This window comes from Parus major, chromosome 20 (assembly GCF_001522545.3).
Source record: "Parus major isolate Abel chromosome 20, Parus_major1.1, whole genome shotgun sequence".
Lineage (NCBI taxonomy): Eukaryota > Metazoa > Chordata > Aves > Passeriformes > Paridae > Parus > Parus major.
The window spans coordinates 9,225,981-9,251,471 of NC_031788.1; the positions used below are offsets into that span (position 1 = coordinate 9,225,981).

Below are 25,491 nucleotides of genomic sequence, written 5' to 3' on the forward strand. Positions count from 1 at the left end.
ATGGAGGCGGGCGGGCGGCCGGAGCGGCTCGGGAGTGGGGGGGGTGCGGGTTTGGTTCCCCGGGGAGCAGCCGGGTGCGGGTACGGCACGGTCTGGCCCGGTCCAGAGGAGGCGGCGGCTCCGTGTGAGGCTCCGGAGGAAGCCTTTGGCTCACGCTGCGGCGGGGCCGGAGCGGAACGGCCGCTCCCCGTGCGGAGCGGGCTGAAGGCGGCTCCTCCATCTTGGGGGGAAGGAGAGGCGAGGAGAGGCGGGATGTGCTCGGAGCCCGTCGCCGTCATGGCCAAGCTGACGCCGGGAAGCTGCTTCGTGACGGCACCACCGACTGCACCCACCGGGCCCCCGCCGGCGGTGGCTTGGGCGGGGGAGCGTCCTTGGGGACCCAGAAACCCAACCGAGCCCAACCGAAATCCTTCCGGGGCTTCGGCGGGTGGGACTGAAACTTACCTGCCTTGGAGAGATGTTGATTTTCTCTGGGCAAAGGAGGGGATCTCTTTATTGGTGAGTTAAACACGAGGAGTTGGACTTTATCACGTTCTGCTGACTATTTTGTAGGGAGAAAAAACCGAATATTTAGACATTAGGAATTATTGGCCGGTTTTAAATATTTTATAAATTTCTTAGTAACTCCCTATCCCTGCCATTAATGTACTTAAATACTGTCTCTTGGAGGTGGTGATAATTTGGAGCTGTTCGTTTGGCTTGTGAAAACCATTATTTGGTGGCGACCAAATTTTGTTTCATACAGTTAAATGGTTTATACCTCCAAGTAACAGCGTATGTTTTAGTTGTGGTTATAAAAATATTACTGTCTTAGCTTGTCCTTTTTAACTTAGAAAGAATGTTACAAACTCACAATGTGTTATAAAATGTGTGTGTATTATGCTCGCCCTGCAGTTTTTATCTCAAGTAATTTGAAACAGTGTAACATGCTCTTTTTCTTGCATGGGCGTTCATGGGTTTTTCTTTCAGGAACTTCTGGGAGAAAAAAACTGCTGATTCCTTTTATTTAACTCAGAAAAATGTATATAGCATTCCTGAGTTCCCTGCGTTTTTTGGTTGGTTAGTTTTTCCCTGGATAATAGAGTTCAGATTTTTTTTTTTTTCAGAAATTGCTCTTTTGAATACTTGGTAATCACAGTCGTGTTTAACTAAATTCTTTGGCAGGTGGTATTAAACTATATTTTGCCTCATTTTATGATAACTTTTCCCCCTGTTCTCTTTTTTGTTTATTTTCGTCAGTTTTCTTTTAAGGGGTAATTTGAATTATTTTAGCTTTAACTGCCTTGGAGCTGCTTCTACAAACAAAATTTGCCAGCTATTTAAGCAATTTGATTGCTGCTCAATGAAAAATGATGTGTAGTTGCTGTCCAAGTGTACCATATACTGTGTTAATTGTAGTAGATATTCTGAGTTGTGCTCCACTTTTATGTGTGCCAGCTGCTTGTTACCATTCCTTGACATTTAGAACTTTCTATAGGAATAAATATAGAAGTAAGCTCAAAATAGCTCTTCAGTTAGACTTTAAATTTTTTTCCCTTGACAGTTCCAGAAACATGTCACACATAAAGGTGTTTTAATGCACTGGGGTGAAAGGCTAAAGGCTCAAGTTGGCCTTCGGCCTCCATTGAGACTGCTTGACGCCAGTGATTAGAAAATCAAATAATTGGTGCTTTCAAGACCAGCATTTAAATAATTTTTTTACAAAGTTTTTGTGTTTTTCTGTTGGTATGCAGATGAAGGTTTTGCTGTGTTGCAAATATACATACAGTATAGAAATACCTGCAATTTTTAAAACCGTTGAAATATACAATAATAACATAAACTAATGTCTATTCACACAGTGCTTCAGAGGGTGTTTGCATATAATTAAAAGATGTATTTTGAATTAAAAAAAGCAAATAACACCAAAACCCTGGAACCCCCCAAAGCAATACAAATAGAATCTAATCTAGGTTAGTAGATAAAATTGAATAAATATTTTTTCAGTGTCTAGTAGACTCCCAAAAGCCAGTGTTTGTTCTGCTTAATTGAGGTTCACTACTTGAAGATTTTATGGCAGTTGATCACGTTGTTTGTTTTTCAGTTTAAGATAGTAATTGTCTTTATAGATGTAACTTAACGACTGTGGGATTTTAATTCTGTACAGCCTGAAACTTTAAGCTGGAGGTATTAGTGGGAAGAGGAAGAGCAAGGATTAAAGGGGTTGTGCTGGGAGTTATAAAACATAACTGATGGAAGTGGGAGCAGGGCCTGGGCTGGATGAGAGCGCCATTAGATGGCTTTAGTTGACAGAACTGGTGTCTGCATCAGTTTTGTTCTCTGGTGCACTTTCTGCCTTGTGTCTCTTGTGCCACAAGTAGGGCAGTGGTAGGAGGTCTAAAGAGAGGATTTTCATACAAGTAAGATTAACCCGGTTTATGCAAGAGCTGGTTTCTGTTTGTGTGTGCAGTCAGGCCTGACTTCTCAGCTCTCAGTTAATGCTTGGAGGATTCACTGCTGGGAAGTTTTTATCTAAGGCAACTTCTGAAATAAGCAGATATTTGACATGTGTTATTGATGATGGTCTTGAGAGCACTGATAGACTTTAAGGTTAAAATTCTTAAATTTCCAGTTAGGCAGCTCAAACACACATATTAAATGAGCTTTATGCATGTTCTCCCAGTAAATGCGAATCAAAACTGGAAACTCAACTGTGTTTACTGCATCCTTAATAACATAATCAGTGTGCTGTAATTACTGTGTTTCACCAAATTTGGAAGAAGTTCATTTCTGTTTACTTCATCTAATGAAGCTGTTTTGATGAAATAATAAAAATGATAGCTAGTTTCAGGGGTTATATTTCACTTTTTACAAATAAAATAAGGAAAAATATAATATAACCACATGATTTTTGTTTTTTCAACATCTGTACTGGTAGGGTCAGAATCTTAAACTTTAAGATTCTCTGATTTAGCTGTTTAATTTACAGCTGAACATTTTAAAAGGCCCTGATAAAGAGCTAATTTCCCTGGTGTCCAGGTAAAGGAATGCCAGAGGGTGTTAATTGCCTTCCTAAAGCAATGTCTCCTGGGTAGTTGCTAAAGAGATCAATTTCAAAGTAGCAGAAGTTGAACATTAGGCAAATAAAGAGTATGTATTTGCAAAATATTTTCATTCAGGATGATGGATGGAAAGGGAATGCTAAAGGTCCCATGTATTGACTGATACCCCGGCAGTGTTTGTAATTGATACTTCTGTTGACTAACTTTCAACCATGACTTGTAAAATTGGCTTTTGCTGGAGCCTTTAGAAGGTTTCTTGTAAAGAGATGATGGTGCTTGGGCTTTAAATCTAAGCATTTGACCATCTAAAATTGTGTTTGTTTCTTAATCTGTAGAAAAGAGGAGGGGGAAAAAATAGCAGAGCTCTCTACACTGCTTTGATCCTGCTCACAGCTTTCCTTAATGGGCAAAACCTGTTACCTGATTTTTGCTCATGCTGTTCAGACCCTGAAAGCAGAAGTAAACCTGACCTAAAACGTCAGGTTTTTGGGGGCTAAATTTTCATTGTTAGGCCAAGTATGGGAATATTTTACTCAGAGGAATGTGAGTAAAGGCTTTAGAAGATGTAGGAGTAATGAAATGCCAGATGTCAGTCTTTTACTAAGTTAGTATCTGCCTAGGCTACCCACGGAGCTGTGACTAGAAAATAAAAATGACATGTATGTAATAGTTTTCTTCCCTCTTAAAAGTAATGTTTTTGTAAGTGCAGAAAGCAGTACAGTCAGTATAGAATTTGTTTCCCAAACACAGTTACAGGTTTACAGCTTGGAAGATGTGCACAGTGTACATGCCCTGTGTTAAGGGGTACCTAAGTTTGTCAGTGGTATTGTCACAGTTCTGTCCCCAGTTGCTGACACAGAGCTGTGCTGGCAAAGCCTGTCCTGCCTACCACCTACCTTAGAATATCTTTACCAATGTAACAACTTCTTCCAAGGAATTGAATTGAACTTCAAAGACTTTTTTTCCCCCTGAGATGAACCACTTCCCTGGTTGGAATGGCCTGTGATAGTGCTGAGGTTGTGTTCAGCTGCACTGAGAGCCCACTGCACAGGGTGGTGCTCACCTGCCCCACCCTGCAAACAGCACAGACAGGTAAAAGTACACTTTTGCAGATATAATTACACCAATATGAGGCATTTGTGCCAGCACAGCTCTGTTGATTAGGGGCTGTAGCCCTTAACCTTCTCGACTTTCGCAATTGTGACAGGCAACATCTGTAGTACAGATAGGATCTGTTACTAAATTAAATCTTCGAGTTTGCCAGTTATCTGATGGGCCTGCTGCTAAAGTGCCTTGAGTATGTCTGTGAGAAATTGCTGTTTAGCTTAATTTAACTGTGAGAACTTTAATCTGGCTCAAAGAAGCTCTTTTTGCTACTTGCCCAGAATAAAATGCCTGCAATGCCTGGTGCCGTTCTCATTCTGTGCCTGACCTATCCAGCAGTCCATCCCTTCTTCCCTTGACTGCTCGGGTCCTGTGTGCTGCAATCTGAAGTAAGAGGGTTTCAACCTGAAAGAAATGAAAATAAACTTCTCTGTGTGTGTGTGTGTGTGTTTTGCTTTGCATAAACCAGGGAGCTGCTCTGTGTTTCTGCTTGGTGCAGTTCTGTTGTACTGTGGAGTGGCTCGTTGTCTTTGCTCTCTGACTGCTGCTGGGCCCAGTCTGTGAGTGCTGCTAATCTGATATTCTGCTGCTGTGCACACACATTAAACTCCTCACTTCCAGGAGGTCCCACCTGCAAGCCCTGCAGGGCTGCTGTCCTGTGCGAGCACAGGTTTCCATCCTGTGAGGCACTTGCCCTCCTATGAGGCTTATGTAAGGTAAGTGAGCAGCCTGACAGGAACCATGGAAAGCCCAGTGGTGTTTTAGTTGCAGACACAGCAGAGGGTTTATAAGGTGTGACTAAAGACATTTTAATTTGGAAAGGTTAATGTCTTTATTACTGCAAATACAGAGATCGAGTGTATATTGTTGTTAAGGGAAGCTATTTATTGTAATTAATCCATTTTATTTTAAAAAGTAAGCTGTTAAGTTGGTTTACTCTAAAGTTAAATTTAAACTCTTCACTCTTTTCTACATTTGAAAAGTATCTATCTTGTGAAATTTATCAATGTATTAAGTCCCATTTTTAATGGAAAAATCTAGAAGGAAATTGAAAACTTGTTTCTGCATCTTTGAAAATTTCAAAAAGTAGTTAATGTTTGTTTACATTTTAAATCTCATTAGTTGATTGGCATCAGTCAGCACTGTGTGTTGGTATGTGGTGTCATGTGAATGTGCACTTAATGGGCTCTCCTGTACCAAGGCAGGATGAGTGTTCATACCATGAACATTTGAAAGAATTTTTCAGCACCAAACAAAAAAGGCAGAAAGTCTTCAACCCACAAGGCTACACACAAATGTCCTGAGTGTCCTGGGTGCAGAGAGGTGGTAGCAATGGGTGCTACTGAATAATTCATGGTACCACATCATTACACCTCAGGGTCCTACAGTATCTTCGAAGGTTTCTTGATAAAATATCAGGGAGATTGAGGAAGGGGATCTCAACAGATGTGTAGAAACCTCTGGATTAATTTTTTTCCTCACCTGCTCCCTCTGGTCATCTCACTGTATTGGTGTGCTCAGGTATCTTCTGGGAGCTTTACCTTCCTGTACCATGAACTCCCTTTCTTTCTACCACCTTCACAGGGTGCAGATTCTTTGTCCTTTGGTTCAACCATTTCTATCTTGGGTCAGCCTGATCTCCCAAACCAGTCAGTTCTTTCCCATTACATTTGTCAGGAACTCGCTGGGGTACTCCACAGCACTGAAAAATGAGGCTTTACAAGGAGCAGAACCTCTCTGTAATGGGAAATGGGGAGATGAGGACAGAAGCAGTGGGTCCAAGTAGACCAAGGTGTGTGAGAGTGGACTGTAGGTGTCCATGGTGCCATCCCTGACAATACCCTGCTGTTCTCTTTGCATCAGGAACTGAAGTACTGTCCTCATACTAAAAGCTACCTTAAAACTAGATCTTGGTGATATTTTGTCTTAATTTGGCTGTAAAGAATTGTTCCTACTGGCCTAGAATAGTTACTGCTTCCTGCAGTGTTTAAGAGCACGTGTTTTTTAAATTAGGCTGGGTTGTTCCTGAGGAGCATGGCTGTGTTATTGCTCAGTCTATATCTTGCAAATGTAAAAGGTTGTTAAATTTTTATAATGGGAATAATACATTGACTCTAGATTAGGAAGAAATGAACTGCCACTTTTAAGTTGTTAGCATTGTGGGTAGAGGAGGTGGTGGCTTTGTTTGTAATCTTGGGGTTAATTTAGTGTGTTTTATGATAGCCATCAAAGCACTTAAGAGGTAAGTGTTACAGGTTTTGTGGTATTATTTCTCTTTGGTTTTATTCTTTTAGTTCTAATTTATAAGCATTGAAATACTGGTATATGATTTTTAATATGGTATTTCAAATGTAAACTTCTGGTATAAAATTTTTGTATTTACCAGGAATATCTGGACTTTTGACCTTTAGCTGCAGCTTGGCTATAGCAGTCAAGGAGTGATATAGTCATTTATTTGGAGTACAGGGGAGGAGTTAGGACCACAATTTTCTTGGCTTACATACTCCAGACTCAAGTTTAGGGCTGTGACTACTCATTTTTCAGCTCTCATTGCCTCTGTCACAAGCTCCATTTCACAACTGTTTGGAAGATGTTTCCCTTCCTTCATAAGATACTTAAATTGGGGAGCAGTGGATACATTTTACGTGTAAATGAAAGGCTGGCTGTCCAGTGCAATCTGATTTTCTGTTCCTTTCTGTGCCAGTGGAGTATCTGTCCTTGTGTCTTTCATGGCAGAGTAGGTGGAGGGAACATTTCCAGAGCCAGGGCAGAACCTGTTCCTGCTGTTCTTGGTCACTGACTTGCACTTTTGTCCCTGGTCTCACTGGAACTGCTTGTTCCTGTACAAAATAGGTGATGCCCTACTGGCATCTCTAGGGCTGCTTTTGTAGTGATTGTTGGTGCAAGGGATTAATTTTGCTGCTGCTTAGCAGAAAGTAAAGGTTTCCCAGCTATCATCTTTGCCAAAAAGGGATGCAGAATAATTTTCAGTGGGATCAATCTTTTGAGTAGGAGTGCATCAACTAACCCATGCCAACATTTATTTGCATCAGAAATTAAATCCTTATATGAATTCTCATACTATTTTGTTTTACCTCATGTAGTTCTATTTGCTGATTAGGAATTTTTAACACTTAAGGGAGATAGCATAGGCCAAGCCCGGTAACTCTTTTACAGGTAATAAAATGAGAAGATAGTGTAAATTGGGACGGAATTAACTGTTACATCGTTCTGGAAAGGATGTTTTTGGTGCTTTTGTAACATCCTGCAGTTTCTTTGATATTCAAGAAACCTGACTGGCATATTTTTGTTTTAGCCAAGTCCTTTGCATATCAAGCTAATTCTGAAGAAACGCATAGAAAAAAATATATTTAAAAATGTATCTAAAAACCAGGTACAAGTCATTCTAACTGAAGCTACTATCTACACTGGAACAGACTGGATTTGTGTTAGGACATGGACATGAAATTCATCTCTGCTGAATGATAACTGCTTTGAAAATATAGCTGGTGTAAAATCACACTTTGAATTTCTTTGGAGGTGCAAAGAGTCTTTCACTAGCTCTCATGTTCAGAACCTTATACTGGTTCTGAACCAATTGCCATTGTTGAGATTTCCATCCTGTCCTCGGGGCATGGCCATTGCATTTCCATAATGCATCTAAAACAACAATTGGAGTTTCAGTATGAAGATTTTAAATATCTAAAAGATGTACATGTTGTCTATCAGGTTTAAAATAGGAGTGAATCTTCCTTCAATGGCTGTTTGTGTAGGGAGTAGTATGTGTGTTATCTTTTCAAAATCAGGCATTTCTGTAAAGTTCTCAATTCAAGTAGCAGATAAGAGAATGAATAGGTGTCAGGTTTTAATCATTTGGACTAAAGTGTTTGTCCAAGGGGCTGGTGTAATCCCTAATGAGCTACCAGTTTTGGTGCAGATTACAGCAATTTGGTGAGATTTTCAAGATTGTTTTAACTGCATTAAGATTTCCCTGCTTCAATTAACTGGGAAGACTTCACTCCAAAAAACAATCTGCTCCAGAAATGACAAAACCTTGATGCAGTCAGAGGACCCATTGAGCTTTTATTTCTTCTTCAGATAAATGAGAAAAAATAAAAGTGGAAATTCTGATCTGAATGAATATTTGTCATAATTTATTAAATCATCCTTTATATAGAAATACAAGCACAAAAAGATGGGCAAATGTTGCTTTTCTTGAAAAAGTTTGCTGTGTCCTCAGATAAAGATGTTATGTTGGGCACCCTAAGAAGGGCTTAATGAAGTCAACAACAGCAGGTCCAGATGTCTTCACAGCCCATCCTGCCATGAATATCTCAGCTCTGTGTTACTGGCAGAGATAATCTTTCTTTTTTCACCTGTAATTTCTGAGTGCTGGCTCACAATGGAAGGCACTAGATAACTGTTGTTCCAGTGTGGAAGACTTTCTGAATGTGAAAGGGTTTTTTGTTTGGTTAGTGGAGGTGTGTTGGAGATTAGAATTTTAACGAGTGTTGTGAGGGAGATTTGAAATTTGGGTCTCTCTTTTCAGTCTCTGATTCAATTGGCTGCTGAGTCTGCTCTGGAATGTCTTCAGTCTGTTTACTGAAAACCACAAGGGTTTGCAGTATTTGGAGAATCCACAGGGCTTCTGAATGTGGGTGCTGGGCTTTCTGCTCTTGCAGTGTGGCAGCCCTGTGATTGATTTCAGGTTTGTTACTCCTTGGGAATAGTTGATGAAATTGAAACTAAAAGCTTGTGACAGTTCTGTGATATTAATAGGGTACAATACTTCTGTGCTTCCATTGCTTCTGGATATAAGTCTGGAATGTAATCAAGTGCCTAACTTGTTTTGGAAAAATTGAAACATTTTACCTGAAAACTAATGGGAGAGGAAAAAACTAAATGTTTCCTTGACTGGACCTTCTTTCTTGAGATACTGTGCATCAGCTTTATCCTCCACTTCCAGTTAAGTGACTGTTCTGTTTCACTCGAATGCTCATGCTACTAAAGCAGCTCCAGATTTGTTTTTTTAAATTAATTTATAGTTAGACATTTTCCCACTGGACACTGCTTCTTACAGAAGCTGTGAACCCCTTCAGGAACCTGGCCTTTTGAACATATTTCTGTTCATGTTAGTTTGCCTTTGTATCCCATCATTTATAGAGATTCTTGCCTCAGTTTTTTCAGGGGAACAAAATAACCTTTCTAATACTCTGCAGAATATTAGATACAGTTACCTAACATAGATAGAAAGGTGGGATGATGCTGATGGGAATTGTCTGCTAGGGGAAATACAATAATTTTTAGTTTTCAGCTGGAGCTTCCAGTTTCAGAAATGTGATTAATATATTGTGTTAAGAGAAATAAGTTATCAAGGACATTCAGCTCATTTAAAACAAGATTGCCAGTTCGCTGCTTTGGCTGGCATTTCTGTCAGTATCTGCTGCAGTTGAACACTGAACTTGAGAACAAACAGAACAAAGTGAACAAAAAATTCCACTGAATCTGGAAGAAAAAGAGGTATTTAAACATTCCAAAGTTCCATATGTTGTTGTAAATATTTTTGCAGGCAGTTTGTAGAACATTTGCTTAGAAGTGCGAAGTAGAATTGTGAGTTAAGGCTTCATCCTTTTGTGTTTTGATAATATTTGATTTTTCAGCTTCTTTTATGCAATTAAGTTTAGCCTGTATTAAGATGCAATTCTGCAAGAGCAGGTTCATGTAAAGTAAGTTTGAAACTTCCTCTGTTTTTCATGAAAAATATTTTGAACAACTAGGGAAAGGAAAAAGTGGAGATACTAAGTAATAATAAGAAACAATCGGGCATTTTATAGCAAACATATGGGCTTTGTAACTTTAGTGTTTTAAGTGCACTATATTTTATATATATATATGTATATTTTTATCCCTCAAATTTGGAATTATTTTAAAATTAAGGTTCTGTAAATTTCTTTTCCTGTAGGTAATGGTGATAGTACAGGTAATAGCAATTAGACAATATCTACTAGAGCAAAAAGAATGATTCTGGCATAGAATCTTTGTTTTCAGGTATTACAGGTGTTAATGGTGTTCTCTGTTAAATCAGAGCTGTGTCCTGAGCTGCTGAGCCACTGGGTGGGCAGTGAGTAACCCTGGAGAATGTGCTTTGTGTTCAACCAGCTTTGTCTCCTAAGACATGATGCTTGCTCTGGGTTTGGAATGTTGTGGTGATTCTTGGTGACTCAAACGTAATTTGAAGAGCAGGTTGAACACTGATCTTGAATGTCCAGGTGCAGCACTGTGAACACAGCCCTGCAGACAGTTCCTTCTTTAGGTTCAGTACCCAAACAGGAGGTACTTCTTGTGTCTGCTGGAGCCTTAGTTTGTTTCATATCTTAATACAGAGATAAACAAGAAGTGATTAGCTGACTTCCCTCTCCCTTTAGGCATATCACTTAAAAATTGTGTGATGTGTGATCAGTTGGAGATTCTAAACGGGATTGAAAGGTTCTTACAGAACTACACTGTGGAAGGAGGCACTTTAAACTCAGTGACTGATTTCCCCAGATATAATCCCTGATTGAGGCAATGGAGGAAAATACCCATTAGAGCAGGTATTCAGTGCCATGAGATACAGCACCAGGAGTTTTCTAACCAGTGTGTTCTGTTCTTTTTTGCTGTTTAATTTTTTTCTCCTGTTCTTGGAGTGATAGTGGTTGGTTGAGGCAAAGAATATATGTAATCCCCTATAGAAAAGGCACAGGGGAAAGAAGAAATACTGATATGAGTCTAGCTCTATACTCCAGTTAGTACAATTAGTATTGTTTTTACTAATTCTGCCCTGCCACAGTCATGCAAATCTTGTGATTTATAGTTCATGAAATAAAGTGATCCACTGATGAAAATTGCATTTGGGGAGAGTTTTGTCTTCTCCCCATTCCTTATTTTTCAGGACAGTGACATTGGAGAACACGTAGAGATGATGATTGCTTAAGGAGTAAAAAGTGGTTTTTGAAGAGCACAGATGCTTTAGGAATTGGGGCTTCAGAGATTTGAAAAGAATAAAAAAAATAATTAAAATCAAACTTGGACTATATATTGGCGTGTCTATGGGGGATTATCTAACCCATGTTAAAATTTGTATATCTCCTCACCTGAAGTATTAATAACCAATTTTTATTACTTTCAGAGAATTATTATTGTTCTAATGTCCTACACCTGCTGTGGCAGTTCCCCTGTGTCTTTAATTGCAGGGTGCTGAAACACAGGGTCTGTGTTTAGTTTCACTCTTTTCTCTTCACTAATTTATGTCATAGTCCAGTTCATCCTGTCCAGCTGGTCCTTCTTTACCTCCCAAATTCTTTTCTACTGTTCTTGTAGTCTGGTAGTTACTTTGTGTTAATGCAGGCATTGCCTACTGATGATCAAACTTACATGCTCAAAGCTGCAGTGTCTCCTGGATTGAAATCTTGTATAAATCAGTAAATCTGGCCTATTGTAAACTGGGCCATGCTAATGGAGTTTAAAGGCATTTCTGTATTTTCATTGACAGTCTGCACTTAGTAAATTCCGCTCTCAGAATTCTGTTAAATACTGCCCATGGACTAAATTCTTCATCAGCTTTGTTGCTGTTCTGGATATCTTTATTGAATCTAAATGAATTAATGAGAGTGCAATTATCTTTTATGTTTCTTTCAAAGGTCTTGGCTGTTGGTATCTGGGGAGGTGCTATTGCTTAATTTGGACACTTTTTCCGGTTGCAGTGTTTTTTGGAAAGTGCAAAACTGTCAAGCCAAAATGGAGTTTGCTTTATACTGTAGTAATGCAAGCAAACCAATTCCAAATTCAGTTAAACAACAGTAAGATAAGTTAATAAATATATCCATGCCTTATTTTGTCCCTTTCTTTTTTTCCAGGAGCCAGCAGGAAAACAAGGATTGATAGCATTTGGACGTGCTGACAACTCAGAGATTGTGTGGCACTTGTGAGTCAGGAAATCCAGCATGTGCTGGCTGGAGGATGCTGAATGACTCTGATCCTGTGCTGCCCTCCTCTGGCTCAGCTCTTCAAGGAGAAACAATTCGAGCCTCTGATGCTGTGTCAGGTACAAAGGACATTGGAGAGCATTCTTAGTTATTTACATTTTAGCTGAAATTTAGATCTCAGAATTTGGGTAACCTCTGCTTATAGGTTTGAACATTTCTTCATGTTCCAGAGTAACCAGAGATGTAAATTTTAACTGTTTTGACTTGCTCCCTTAATTATGTTGTGACCTTTTTGGTAGAAATATAATTTTAGTGCTGTTAAAAAAAGGAGTTAAAAATTTATCGTTAGTTTTTTTTTTACTGGTGGAGCTTAAAAAGAATTTCATCTTGGATTGAGACAGTTTGAGTTCTTTACCCATAGACTGCAGGCTTAAATTTCACATTTTACTCTGTCTCTAACATTAAAAGTTATCAGTTACTATTTAAATTAATGTTCTGACGTCTGCTGCTTTTCCAGTGACATTTATAGTATTCACAGTTACAACTGAAGTGTTAATTTTTTCAACATATCTGCATAGATTTTTATGTTTCCATAGCATTGCCCCTTAACATTTCTGTTCCAGCAGTGTTAAATGTAACACTGAAAGCACAGGATTTGCAGAGGAGGGATTGTGTTAAGACAGAACAGTAATGGAAATGATGCAGCATATGAAATGAGGAGGCATTTATTCCCAGGAAACCTTGGAAAATGGGAAAAGCTTGCTGAAGAATGCCTCTGAAAACTTGTAGCTGTGTTATGTACAGCTGTTCAAAACATCTGATTCTTCAGTGCTGTTACTTAGGAATTCTGCTCATGTTCCCTTTTGGCTTACCTTTGTAATTCCTCAGCCAGGGATACACATATCCAGAAATGTCCTTGGGGAGAGTTGGGGTGTGTTCTTTGTTTCTAAATAATTTTCTATTTAGCCTGTTTGAGGTGCAGTTAGTACTGCACATTCCAGTTCCTGGGGAGCAGTGGCACTGCATGGCTGCAGAGCAGGGTCTGTGCCCTTAGGAGCAGTTCCAAGGCATGCAGCTCATTGGAAATGTATTAACTTGAGTACTTGTTTAAACCAGGTTATTCCCAAATTTATCAAAATACAGATCTTACATTTATTTCTGTCATTTTCTTCTGCCTTTTCAAATAACAGAATCTTCTAGTAAGGTGGGAAAGACTTCCAGAAAATCTGTGCTGACAAGCAGATCTCTGTTTTTGCTTTTTTTTGTGGCTGAGTCTGTGACAGTTGGAGGTTCTTTGCTGAATCATGGTTTTTTTTGGTCATTCTGGTAGATCACATAGGCTGAAAACATTTTTGTAAATAACCACGTCAAGGACCAGCCTTTCTTACATTTCATTCCACACAGAAGTGAGTGAAACTGCTGTAGCTTTTCCCCAGACAAACTCCAGGGAGTAGTGTCATACTATGAAGGAGTTCTTTGTTTGGGTTTTTTTTTGAGAAATACCAGAAAGCATCAGAAATCCTGAGACTACTCTGTAATATATGTCAATACAGTATCCAAACCCACATATTTAACTTAGCACTTTGCAGGAACATTTGTGGCTTGAAATACAAGTGTTTGTTACAATTAATACTGAAATCAGAATATTTGATAACTGTTTAAACTGTGAATATTTTTGAATGAGAGTTTTGGACATTTTGTTTCTGTTCAGCATTTCAGAGTGGGGACAGTGTTGCCTGTACTATGGAACAAGCTGAAAACACTGTGCCATTAGAGTCTGAACCTAATACTGACAACATGGAAAACAGTTCTCCTGGTAAGAGTTCTTCCTTTGCAATTGAAAGTGTGTTTATTTGTCCATTATGTATGTGTGTGTTACATGTGTGTAAGTTATTTTAAATAACTCAAGAGTTTGTAACAGGCACAGCTGGACTATGTGGTCACAGTGATCAGTGATGTGTGTAATTGCTACTGCTGTTGTATTGCATTCACAAGAAAAGATTTTATCTGTTTTGAGGCTCATCATATGAATTAGAGGTACATGGATGTCACGAAGAAGGGTTTTGAGAAAGCACATGATTTGTCATCACCACCACTTTATTAACTCTTCCCTTGTTTTTAGCATCAGTGTTGGATGATAAAGGTGAGCAAAGCAATGAGGAGGAACAAAAGTCTGTCAAGCCAACAAGTAAAGAGTTCAGGAAAACCTGGGGGTTTCGGAGGACCACGATTGCCAAGAGAGAGGGTGCAGGAGATGTTGATGTGGACTCCAGTGAGCAGCAGCCTCAGCAGCAGCAGCAAGGCATAAACCTCAGGAGGAGTGGACGGCAGCCAAAGCGCACGGAGAGAGTGGAAGAGTTCCTGACCACGGTGAGGCGCAGGGGCAGGAGGAGTGTTCCCACTACCCTGGAGGATTCCAGTGAAGCAGCCTCTGGGCCAGCCACGGATGCTGAAACTGCTTCTGAGGACAGTGTTGAAAGCACTCCAGATACAAAACCTGTCACTCGGAGGATTTGCACCAGGAGTTGTAAGGAGCAGAAAAGCCCTAAAAACAGACCCACAAAAGAGGAAGAGGAAGAAGAAGAGGAGGAGGAGGAGGAAGAGGAAGATGCTACTTCTGATAGTGACAGTGATGGGTTAACACTAAAGGAACTGCAGAATCGGCTAAGAAAGAAACGTGTCGAGCAGAAACCTCAGCTGGTGTTGAAGGATGTGCAGAACCACCTGAGGAAAAGGAATTCGGAACAAGATCCTGCCAAAACAGGTGATGTCACACCTGAAAAACAGGAGGAGTCTGAGCTGCCTGTCAAACAGGAGCCTGAGACTGCAGACAGCACTGAGATTGCAAGTCAGGTAGTTGTGTCTGAGGAGGACACAGAAGATCTTGAGGCCCAGAAGGAGGAAAAAGCAGCCCTTGGTGCAAAGGGAGCCTCGGATGAGGAACCCGAAGAACAGCCCAAAAGCAAACCTGAGTCTGAGATCTACGACCCAAATGCCCTGTACTGTATTTGTCGTCAGCCTCATAACAACAGGTAGGCAAAGGGCTCAGCTGCAGACACAGTGCAAGGACTTGGAATTTTTCTGTGATGAAAAATGAAGCCAAGATGCTAGTGCTTACTTTCTGAATAAGCTTTTGGGTTTGTTGAATTTGGTGGGGAGTTTATAACAAGTACTAAAAAGAGCATAAACAAACACAGAAATAACCAGTGAGGCAGAACCTTGCACTGGTGCTTTTTTGGGGTGCTTAAGTTGTGTTGCTTGAAATTCTCAGTGAACATTACTTGTTTTTTCATTTCACAGTGTTTTACTGTTCCTTGATGGGTTTTTTTTTTCAGGTTTATGATTTGTTGTGATAGATGTGAGGAATGGTTTCATGGTGACTGCGTGGGTATTTCTGAGGCTCGAGGGCGATTGTTGGAGAGGAATGGTGAGGACTATATCTGTCCAAACTGCACCATTCTCCAGGGACAGGATGAGCCTGTTTCAGAACTAGACCAGCAGGAAGCTAAAGTGGAGCAAGGAAATGCTGATGGCACAGAATTCACAAGCATAGGAACAATTGAACAAAAATCAGTTGAGGACCAAGGAATCAAGGGTAGGATTGAAAAAGCTGCAAATCCAAGTGGAAAGAAAAAACTAAAGATATTTCAACCTGTAAGTATTTTAATTGTTTCTTTTTTTTCATGTTTTACTGAGTACACGGAGACAATGACTTATATGCCTATAAACTTGATTTTGAAGCTACACATAAGCTGAACAGTCCACTGAACAGTGCTGGTTAGCAGAACCATAGTTCTCTCAGTACAGGAATTAAAACTTAGTTTCAAGTGAGGGATTTAAAAATTTCATATAGGTGTAGGAAATAGTTTGTGCTATTCTGCCCTTTCAAAGTAACGTTTTGGAAGTCAAACAATGAGGTATTCTTTTATTATTTTAATAAAAATACTGTAATTCTGGGCTGATTTATACTATCTTTGAAATAATCACAAACATTTTGGACATTTTCAGTGGTAGTAAAACTTCTATTTAACATTGATAAGTCTCTATTAGAGTTAATTCCAGCTGTGCTTCCAGTTAGTCTTTGAAGTTCTGATTTTTGTCATGATGATGCTTTAGGTTATCAGCACATAGAGAATTTCTTTTTACTGCCTTTTTAAATCTAAAAAATGTATATTTTGAACTACTTAAAAATCTGAAGTTTAAGTTTTGTAATAAAAAGTTCCATGCCCAATTGAAAAGGCATAGAAGCTTCTTCAACTTAATGTACATGAATTTCAAGAACCATGTGCTACAGTAGTTGTCTTTGTTCTGCCTAAAGCACTGCAGCAGTGTCAGTGTCCTGGACAATTCCCTTTACATTTCAGAGCTGTTCATGGCACCACAGCTAGATTAATGTATAGATAGAACAGTTTGAGCTGAATCTATGAATATTTACTATTTTAAGATAAATGTGTGGAAAACAGTATTCTTAAAAATATTTTCAAATACATTTGTACTTCTTTGTACACAGAAAGGTTTTTGAGAGTCCAGTGCTGTTGGTGTTGGCTCTGCTACTGAATATCACCAAGTGCTCTTTGTCTTTACTTCTCAGTTAAGTGTGTACATGATGGGAAAATTCCCAAATCCAGGTTTTATCAGGCTGCTGCAGATAAAGCTGTGTACTGACTTGTCACTGCAGAGAAGTTACTTGAACTATGCAAATACTATTTATTTAACTGGAAATGTTCCTGGATAACTTAATTAGTGGTAGTTAAAAATGGTGAGAGGTTGTGTAGAACTACAGTAGTTGTGAGTGTCTTGTATAATTTTTAGGAGTAATTTAGAAAAGAGACTAAAAGCATAATACCCAGAGGTGATATGTTGAGCCTAAAGAGTTTTCAAGTATTTCTAGACTTAAACTTAATGCACTGTTTTCAAGGAATGTGCTATTTTCTGAATTGTAACATTGGAAGAGGAAGTGCTTCATCTGTAACATGTGGATATAAATGGAGAGTCATTTTGAATTAGAGGAAAATTCAGATTGCAAAGGCAAACCTGTAAATGTGTAAGGAGTAGGAGGCTATATGAAAGTTGTGTTTAAGAATGGTTTTTTATGTAAGTTGGAGATTTCTAAAATTAAAATATGTAAAACCTCTAGAGCAGGAATAATCTGTACACCTGAATATCAAGTGCATCCTCTGTCAGGTGTGCATGGCTGAGGACAGCAGCTGATGGGGATGGTTTAGACACCTTGCTATTGAGAACCCAGCTTTGCATTATTAAGGACATTTCTCACATGATGTAGAGGATCATTAAAAAACTCTTGTGTACGAATGGGATTTGAAAATTTAGGAAACCAGCCTCCTTTATCTCAGGGCTAGCAGACCTGAAAATACAGCACATCCTGAAAAAAATGTGTTAGGAGTGAAATTCTTACCCTTTGTGCGGGTTGTTTGTGTTGTGTCATGAACAGCAGTTGTTCTCACACTGGCAGTTGTGCAGGTCAGAGCTGCAGTGTGCACGTGAGCTGTGTAAGCATTTCTCCATGTTACAGTGCCTGTTCTGCTGTTTCCTCTTTGAAGTCTGACCCCACTCCATTTCTCTGTATTTGAAGGTAATTGAAGCTCCTGGTGCTTCCAAGTGCATTGGCCCTGGCTGTTTCAACGTGGCCCAGCCTGACTCCGTGTACTGCAGCAATGACTGCATCCTCAAACACGCTGCAGCCACCATGAAGATCTTGAGTTCTGGCAAAGATGCAAAACCAAAACCTAAAGAGAAGATCAAGCCAAAATCTGAAAAGCCTGGTGTACCAAAACCTCAGCAGCAGGTAAGCTTGTATTAATGATCCAGAGCAGTTGCCCTTGAGCACTGTGCCTTATTTCTGTACTCTCCTTTTTGACTCAAAACTGCCAAGTCCTGCACTGAAGAGGAGCGTTCTGTTATTCTTATGTTGTTGTTATTCTGTTGCCTTTTTCCATGGTAAGGACAATAAAATGTTTTCCTGTAGTTTTAAATAAATCTTAATAATTGCCTTTAGATGGGGGAGAGTTTTTTGCAAGAGTTGCCTAGATGGCAATAACTTAAAAAAAAAGTACTGTTTTAAATAAGTACATCTTTTCTATTTTACTTTAAATCAAATTACTTCTGCCTTCTTAAACTAAACTTCAAATTACTGTGTTTTGGAGTAATTAAATAATTTCAAATGGTGCACTATAAAAGTAAGGAGTTTAGTATAAAAGAAACTGTGTACCTGCATGTAACTCTCTCTGCTTGTTTGGAAAATGCAATGTACTTGATGATTATTAGTAATCAAGCTACTTTTAATTTTCCAGATGGGCATCAAACCAGTTTCAAACCAAAAGAGACAGTTTCCTGAGAAAAGAGAGGTGAATGTGAAGAAGACTGTTGTGAGCACGGCCAAGACTGAGGCAAACACCCAAGCTCCTGCTCGAGAGCCAGTGGCAGAACCCGTCACGCCGTCCTGGGCCAGTGATCATAATTACAATGCTGTAAAGCCTGAAAGGACTGCTGCCATTTCACCTGCACTGTTGTTCAAATGTATGTATGGCTTAGGGATATTCCTGAATAATCATATTTTCTTTGAATACCCATCCATTCTTGGCTCTGCAAGACCTAGGGAGTTTAGGATTCGGGGTTTTTTTTCTTGTTATGGCACCAAGCTACTTTTCCCACCTTCAAAGATTCATGCACAGATACACACAAATAAGAGACACTTTTAGGAGTTTCATTTGTATCATATGACAGTTGTATGATTAAGAGCCTGTTGATCTACCCAGCTGATTTCTGGATGAAAACTACATGGTTAAGCTTGAAATCTTTCCCATAAAGACAGTGTCTGTTTCTAATCTAGAAGGTAGGTATTGATACATCTGTGTTAAGTTTTACAAAAAGTTGTGCAGTGTGCACTGTGAATCAGCAATTGCCTGTACTAATTTCAGTTGTATTTTTGTAATTTAGATTTGGCACCTGTCTGTCAGGTCTTGCATTTTCAGTGCCTGGTGCCGAGAGTGAAATCTTCAACGTGGTATCCAACGATACTTGACACCTCTGCAAACAGCTTTTAACTGTCAAGTATATTCCTGCTGCTTTTCTTCCTTACGTGAAATAACTTAAGGACCATCCTTTACTTTTATGTTTTGGGGGGGGGAGGGGCAGGGGTGGGTGGTGGGAGGTAGAACTCTGTTCTTTTTATTTTCTTCTTTTTCCCCTTTATCTGTTCATATTTCACACATTACCCACACATACAAGAGCACATCTCAACTGGATGTTGGGCAGAGATCCTGCCTTGCATATTTTTGCAGGTTTTGAGTAGCATCCTTGTAACTCATGTAAAGGTAAGTCAGTAACTGCTTTGAAGCCTGGACAGGTCTTTCTGCTTATGACATCTTTTGGTTGACTCGATCTCAGTAGTTTTATAGAGATGAAATCTGACATTTCAGTTACAAACCACGCTCATGTTAACTCCTCATGTTAACTCCTTTGAAGAGTAATGAATTCAGAAATTCAGTTCTCACAGCTTTTGTAACCACACTTCAGCCAATTTACATTATATTTTGATAAGTAAACCTAACTGTTGGACACTTACATGTGAAGTTACAGTTAAGTTTATAAATAATATTTAAGATGAGATTTTCTAGTTAGAATTTTTAAACACTGAGGGAGCACCAGCTATCCTAAATTGCTGTTGATGAACATGGCACGTTTCAGGTATTTTTTAATGGTCTTTACCCACATCAAGTTAAATGGTTGTAATTTTTCTGTGTACTTTTGCTGTGGATTAGGCCCTTTACCTTTTGTATTAAACTCCCTTAAGGTAGATATTTTAACTAATTTCTGTTCTTTTAAGATTATTTTAAAGAAAATTTAGCTTTTTTTGTCAGAAACAGTAGTGTTTTAAGCATAACTAAAATTAGTAGAAAGACATAAATGAAACTATAAGGGCTTATTTTACTTAAGATTTTCCTGACTGTGACTTTTGTGGGTGTTCATAGAACCATTTCACTTAAAATGTTCTTATTCCTATAAGGTCTGTTTTTTTCCTAGGAGACAGGAATACAGGTTTTGAGGCAGAAAGTTTGAGGGTTTTTCAAGGGAGTTTGCTTTTAAGATTTACCACACTGTAGGTTTTACAGATTTAACCACTTCCAGTAGAAAACTGGATTCCTGCAGTGAAATAGTAAAATTGTTTCCAAAAGACTGTAATTACCAGACATTAGTAACAAATAGAGAACAACCTACTTCATGTGGTGAAGAAGTCTCATATCAAATGCAAGGAAGAACTTCAGTTTGTTTTTGTTAAGGTAAGTTGCACTGATATGTGGGAACTCTGCCATTTCTAAATGCCCAGATAAATTGTTTGTGTATTTGTGAAAAAATGCATCCTGCTTTCAAATGGATAGGTGTGAGCTGTAATCTTCCTAAGAAGCTGCCAGTGCACCATCCTCAAAAGTACTCTACCCTATTTTATTTCTGTAGGAAATCTTTGTGCTATTCAAAACCTAAAAGTTACAGCATTAAGGAAATTCATGAGAGTCATCTCACTTCAGGTATCTAAGAGTGAGAAGTCTCTAAATCTGAGCTAGTCTGTCAAGGAAAACAAGTTTATTGGACCAAACATAATCTGGTTTAGGTGCAAATCTTACAAGTAAATAACTCCCAGTTTAGAAATACACATTTCTGAACATTGATTATGAAGGACTTGGAGTCCAGAAGAGGCAAAGGACTTCCAAATGCAGTATTTCAGAATACCTGTGTTCTTCCAGAGCTTCCAGCCATGTTCACCAAATCCTTGTTTGCAACTTCAGCTCAGGAGGCCTTTTAGGAATTAAGAAAACTTAAACTGCTTAACAGAATCACTCTAATACTCTTTCCATCAGTCAATTTATCATTTCAAACATAGATTTATTTTATATATTTACTCTGTACTTGAGTTACAAGGTTTTGTTGTTATTACATGAGATCATTGGTTTGTTCAGTACCAAGAAAATGAAGTCACTTTTAAAGATGTAGTAGGTGGTAGGAGTATACCATGTGTTTGCATCTAAGCCTACCACCAGGGCCCTTCTCCTAACCTGTTCTGCAGTTGTGAAAAAAAGGGATATTTAGTGCTCCTACTGTGCAGTTACACAGAACAGTGGTATTTCTTTTTCCTTCTGTTACCCCATTAGTTTGTGTTTCTTCACTTCCTAGCTTTCCTGTGACTTTTGGGGATATGAGTTAGGGATGTACTTAGAGGTGACCTTGTACACCAGAACCTGGTGTCTGAGAAATGACACTGCTTTCCACCTTTCTGTGCCCAGTGAAAGTAATCCTTTTGATTAATTTAAAAAGTAGAGTGGGAAATACCTTGATTTGATAAATGAATATTAAGTAAAAGAACTTCTATAGTTTCAGACAGCATTTGGAGTACACATATAAAAGGAAATTAGGTCTGAGTTACATTCCCTTTCAGAAGAGTTGGTTTTTCTTTTGTTAGGAAAATTGGTATTAATGTAATATGCAGCGCTCAGATTTTATATTGCATTTCAGGAGTCATCCTGGCTTCCAAATTCATACAAGTATGTGGATTGTTGAGATTTCTGAACATTGTTCAGAGATCCATGTTACAACAGCAACACTTTTAAGAGACTTTTTTTCTATATTTTTGGTATTAATTGTCAAGCAGAAGTCAGCAGCAAATGCAGTTTTAAAATAGAAGATGAATCCCAAAGGAGGGGAAGAAGGGTGTAAGCATTTGCAGTATCCCAGTTTTTAAACTATCCAGCCCTAAGTATGCTAGGCATTCATTAGTGCTTCAAAGCTTTGAAGTTCTCCCGATTTCAAGCAATAATTTACTAAATTCTGGTGTTAAAATGGCTTAAATATCTTTCCTGCTTTTACTGAAAAAAGCAACTAAGTATTCAGTAGAGTGAGGAGGGTTTATTAGGTAAAAGCTCAAAAGGAAGTATTAAATTACTGTTCATGTGGGAGAACTTCAGAGTAAAAAGCACTTGTCACACCAAATCACTAAACTTGTGTTTACATTAACTGCAGACAGATATACAGTGTGAATTTATAGCAAATCATGATCATACTTTATTTGGTACCAGTATTTCACTAAAGTTCTTAATGAATGGGGTTTGGAAGGGAGGGGGAGTGTTTCCTTCAGAGAAAACGTCAATGTTTGTGGTCCTGCTCCTGCTTCCCAGCAGGGAAATATGAAGAGACAACGCTGCCACCTCCTGGAAGTGGGAGCCCTGGCTCTGGTGATACAAACTTCCTTTTGTTATCCCTTTTCAGTTTTTTTCATCTCTTCTGCAGCTGAACTTTTCGACACTCAAGAGCAATTCACAAAGGGAATAGGATGTGCTTGTGTAGTTAAAGATCTTGGACTGTTTATTCCTGTACACCTCTTACAAAATAAGGAGACTTTGAGAATGGGACACAAGGAAGCCCCACCAGCAGAAACTGCTGTGTGTATCAAAATGGCAGGATTGTAGCATGCATAATTTATGTGTGCATTTCCTTGTGTCTTGATTTTTTTTGTTCTTTATGTAATAACAGCATGAAGACAGGAAAGAAAGAAAGAAAACCATTCTAGAGAGAGCAGGGGGAATAGAGTGCACTAAAGACAGGATTTATGGCTCAGGAAGTAATAGTGGTGTGTAGGGAGCTGTAAGTACTGATATGAAGAGTAAAGGATAAGGTCTTGTCTACCCACAGGCTGGTGCCAATTTAATGCTGCTTTTCAGGCAAGATCATACCAGGTGAAGTTGTGACTGTTGAGTGCAGTGGATGTCCATATGCTGCTGTTGGCTTAGCCTAACTTAAAATATATTTTACTTAACTTCTTAAGCCATAGGTATGTTTGCCTGCAAGGGCTGGATTCTTTTGAGTGGGAGTGCTTCCTCACAGGAAAAACTGGGCTGTGCCAGGTTCCATACTGTTATAACTGAACTACTGCTGGCATCTGAATTGACTCCTAGAAAGCCAAGGTGTCCTGCTTAATGCTGTGTTCTGCAATGTAGGCCCATCCTGAGAGGCAGTAAGTATTGAGTAGTACCAGGGAAATGAAAATTCCCTGATTTTGGTACTGACCACTTTGTGGGACACCTGGCTGCCCTGTATGTAGGACTGGCCTAAACATTTGAACTAGAGGAGTTTTCAGAAAGGCTGCTGACTGACCAGTAATGATCAGCAAACCCAAGATGAGTCTGCCAGAACTTCTGAGAAATTCACCTTGGAGACCTGGCTTTGGAAGGGTTGTACAGGAGTATAACCTGGCAGCTCCACTGCTGAACTCCTCTCGTGAGACTGGCAGGGGCTGTGCTGGCCTGGGGCTGGTACAAGACCTGAGCCCTGCCTGTGGAGGGAGGCAGACCATAGTGTGGTGCTGAAGCCAACGTCCCCTGGGACCCAGCCAGTTAAAAGGAGCAGTGGAATCCTTGGGGAGCCATTTTCATCTCCTGCCTGTGAACTACTGGAGCTCCCCTTCTCTGCTCTGCAAGGTATGTCACACGTGCCCTGTGGCTGGCAGCCACGTGAAGATTTTTGCCATCTCTTAAGTTAGGAAGGCTGGTCCCTGCTCCTGGCATGTGCTCCTGGCACGTGCCTCAAACACCCAGCACAGCTGAGGCACTCGGAGACAGCAGGCCAGCACAAAGCCACCAGGGGTGCTTTGGTTTCAGTGTGAGAACCATTGTTCAGGGGAAGGGTTGGGGGGCAGAAACCTGGTACAGCTTTCAGAGGCATTGTGCATATGAGGGTGGTTAATCTCATCATCAATACTGAAAGTGATGAAAGTTTGATTAAAAACACTCACCACCCTCTTGCTGTTTTGCTTTCTTTTACTAATTTTACTTCAGTTCAAACTTTGAACTTTGCTTACTTGACTGCATAGCCAGTGAAAAAGTTCTTTGCTAGTCCCCAAATAAAAGGGATTTTTTTTTGAGGTGATCACTTGTACTTTGAGTCGAGTTTGCTGCTGATTGACTGTGTCCGGTCTGTGCTGAACTTGGAACCCGAAGATGGCCTGTCCCTACGAGGAGTGATGATGCCAATCCATGAACAGTCTGGAAAATAAGAAGCCCTTTTTTTTTTGCCTCAGATAGTGCCCCTCTCTCTCAGGAGAGAGTAAAGATGCAGTTGTCTAATGTAGATAGCTCACTTCAGTATCATGTAGATTAAAATAAAACTTGTGTGTCAAAGCTCCAGATGTGCATCAGCACAGAGCTACAGGTTGGTTTGAACACAAATCACCACAGAAAAGGCAGGCCCTTGTCTCTGAGTCTCCTGAATTTAGAGACAGGCTTACTTTGTGTACCTGAATGTAGAGGCTTGGCACACAGCTTAACTGCAGTGCAGATCAGAAGTGATGGGAGCTTTCAAAGAACAGCAGTGGGGCAGGCAGCACATGCCAGATACTAGTGTTCAATAAAGTTTGATTTGGTCTTGGAAGTGGACAGAGATGCGGCAGGTACTAGTGAAAACTAACACTGAAACTGATTTAAGAGCAGCTCAACACGTCTGAATTAGAGCTAGCACTGAGTTATCTTTGAGGGAAGTGACAAAAAGCCCTGCAGAAGCAGGTGTGAGGAGAGAGCAGTGGAACAGGCTCGGAGCTGCTCCTCATCTGCACAGCCGCGGGCACCGGTGCTCGGTGCCACCAGAGGGGGCTTCGGGGCACCAGCGGCGCTGAGCGGTGCCCGAGGCACAGATGTCAGGCGGCCCCAGCACGGGACTGGGCACAGCTGGCTCGGAACTGGTAAGTAGCTTCCCGTTGTGGAGTGCTTTAGGACTGACAGCTAAAGCACCTGCTCACCCGTGTCTTACTCAGTTTTTCAGTTCCAAAAGGTTTCACCACTTGTGATTAAAGTTCGGTAGTGACCATTGGGGCAGGGGGGGGCTGGTTCAATTCTACTCTGTTCAGGTTGTTCCTGGCACTAGTCACACAGGAGGGGACCATGGCACAGCTGTGTCAGACAGCTCCTCTTGGGACATGGGGCTGAGTAGTGGTGGGAAACTGCTGAACCACACCAATTCTGAGGTTGGGAAATCCTGCCTGTCCTCTACTTAAGCAGTTTTTCAGAGGGGAAAAGCAGCTGCTAAATTCTCAGCTACTGGCAAAGAGGGGTGAGGTGTTTCCCTCGTAGGCCAGAAGCCTGTGCTGTGCTGGGTGCCAGAGCGGAGAAGCTGCAGCACGTTGGGACGACGGCGCAGGGACGGCCACCACAGCCACCTGCGGCTGAGCCCGAGGAGCCACAGGACCGAGCGGGACTTGGAGGCTGAGGTCACTGCCCGAGTCTTGTGTGACACCCAGAACGCTGGCAGGGCAGGTCCTGCAGAGGTGACTGCCTTGCTGGGCTGTGCACACCTGTGTGTAAGGACCAGTGCTGGTGCCTCTA

The 25,491-nt window shown here is 40.2% G+C and overlaps 1 protein-coding gene across 2 annotated transcripts in view; it reads left to right on the top strand.

Annotated features, from left to right (window-relative positions):
• DIDO1 (death inducer-obliterator 1) overlaps positions 1-25,491 on the top strand; it is a 48,118-nt gene that overhangs the window by 224 nt on the left and 22,403 nt on the right. The window contains exons 1-7 of one of the 2 annotated variants that reach the window (XM_015647220.3): positions 82-498; positions 12,041-12,228; positions 13,821-13,925; positions 14,232-15,141; positions 15,445-15,763; positions 17,703-17,915; positions 18,421-18,646. In XM_015647220.3, the coding sequence (XP_015502706.1) occupies positions 12,144-12,228; positions 13,821-13,925; positions 14,232-15,141; positions 15,445-15,763; positions 17,703-17,915; positions 18,421-18,646 (1,858 nt within the window). In that variant the 5' untranslated portion in view covers positions 82-498; positions 12,041-12,143. Of the gene's footprint in view, positions 1-81; positions 499-12,040; positions 12,229-13,820; positions 13,926-14,231; positions 15,142-15,444; positions 15,764-17,702; positions 17,916-18,420; positions 18,647-25,491 lie in introns of those variants that run through there. The other variant, XM_015647219.1, reaches the window with a different exon arrangement.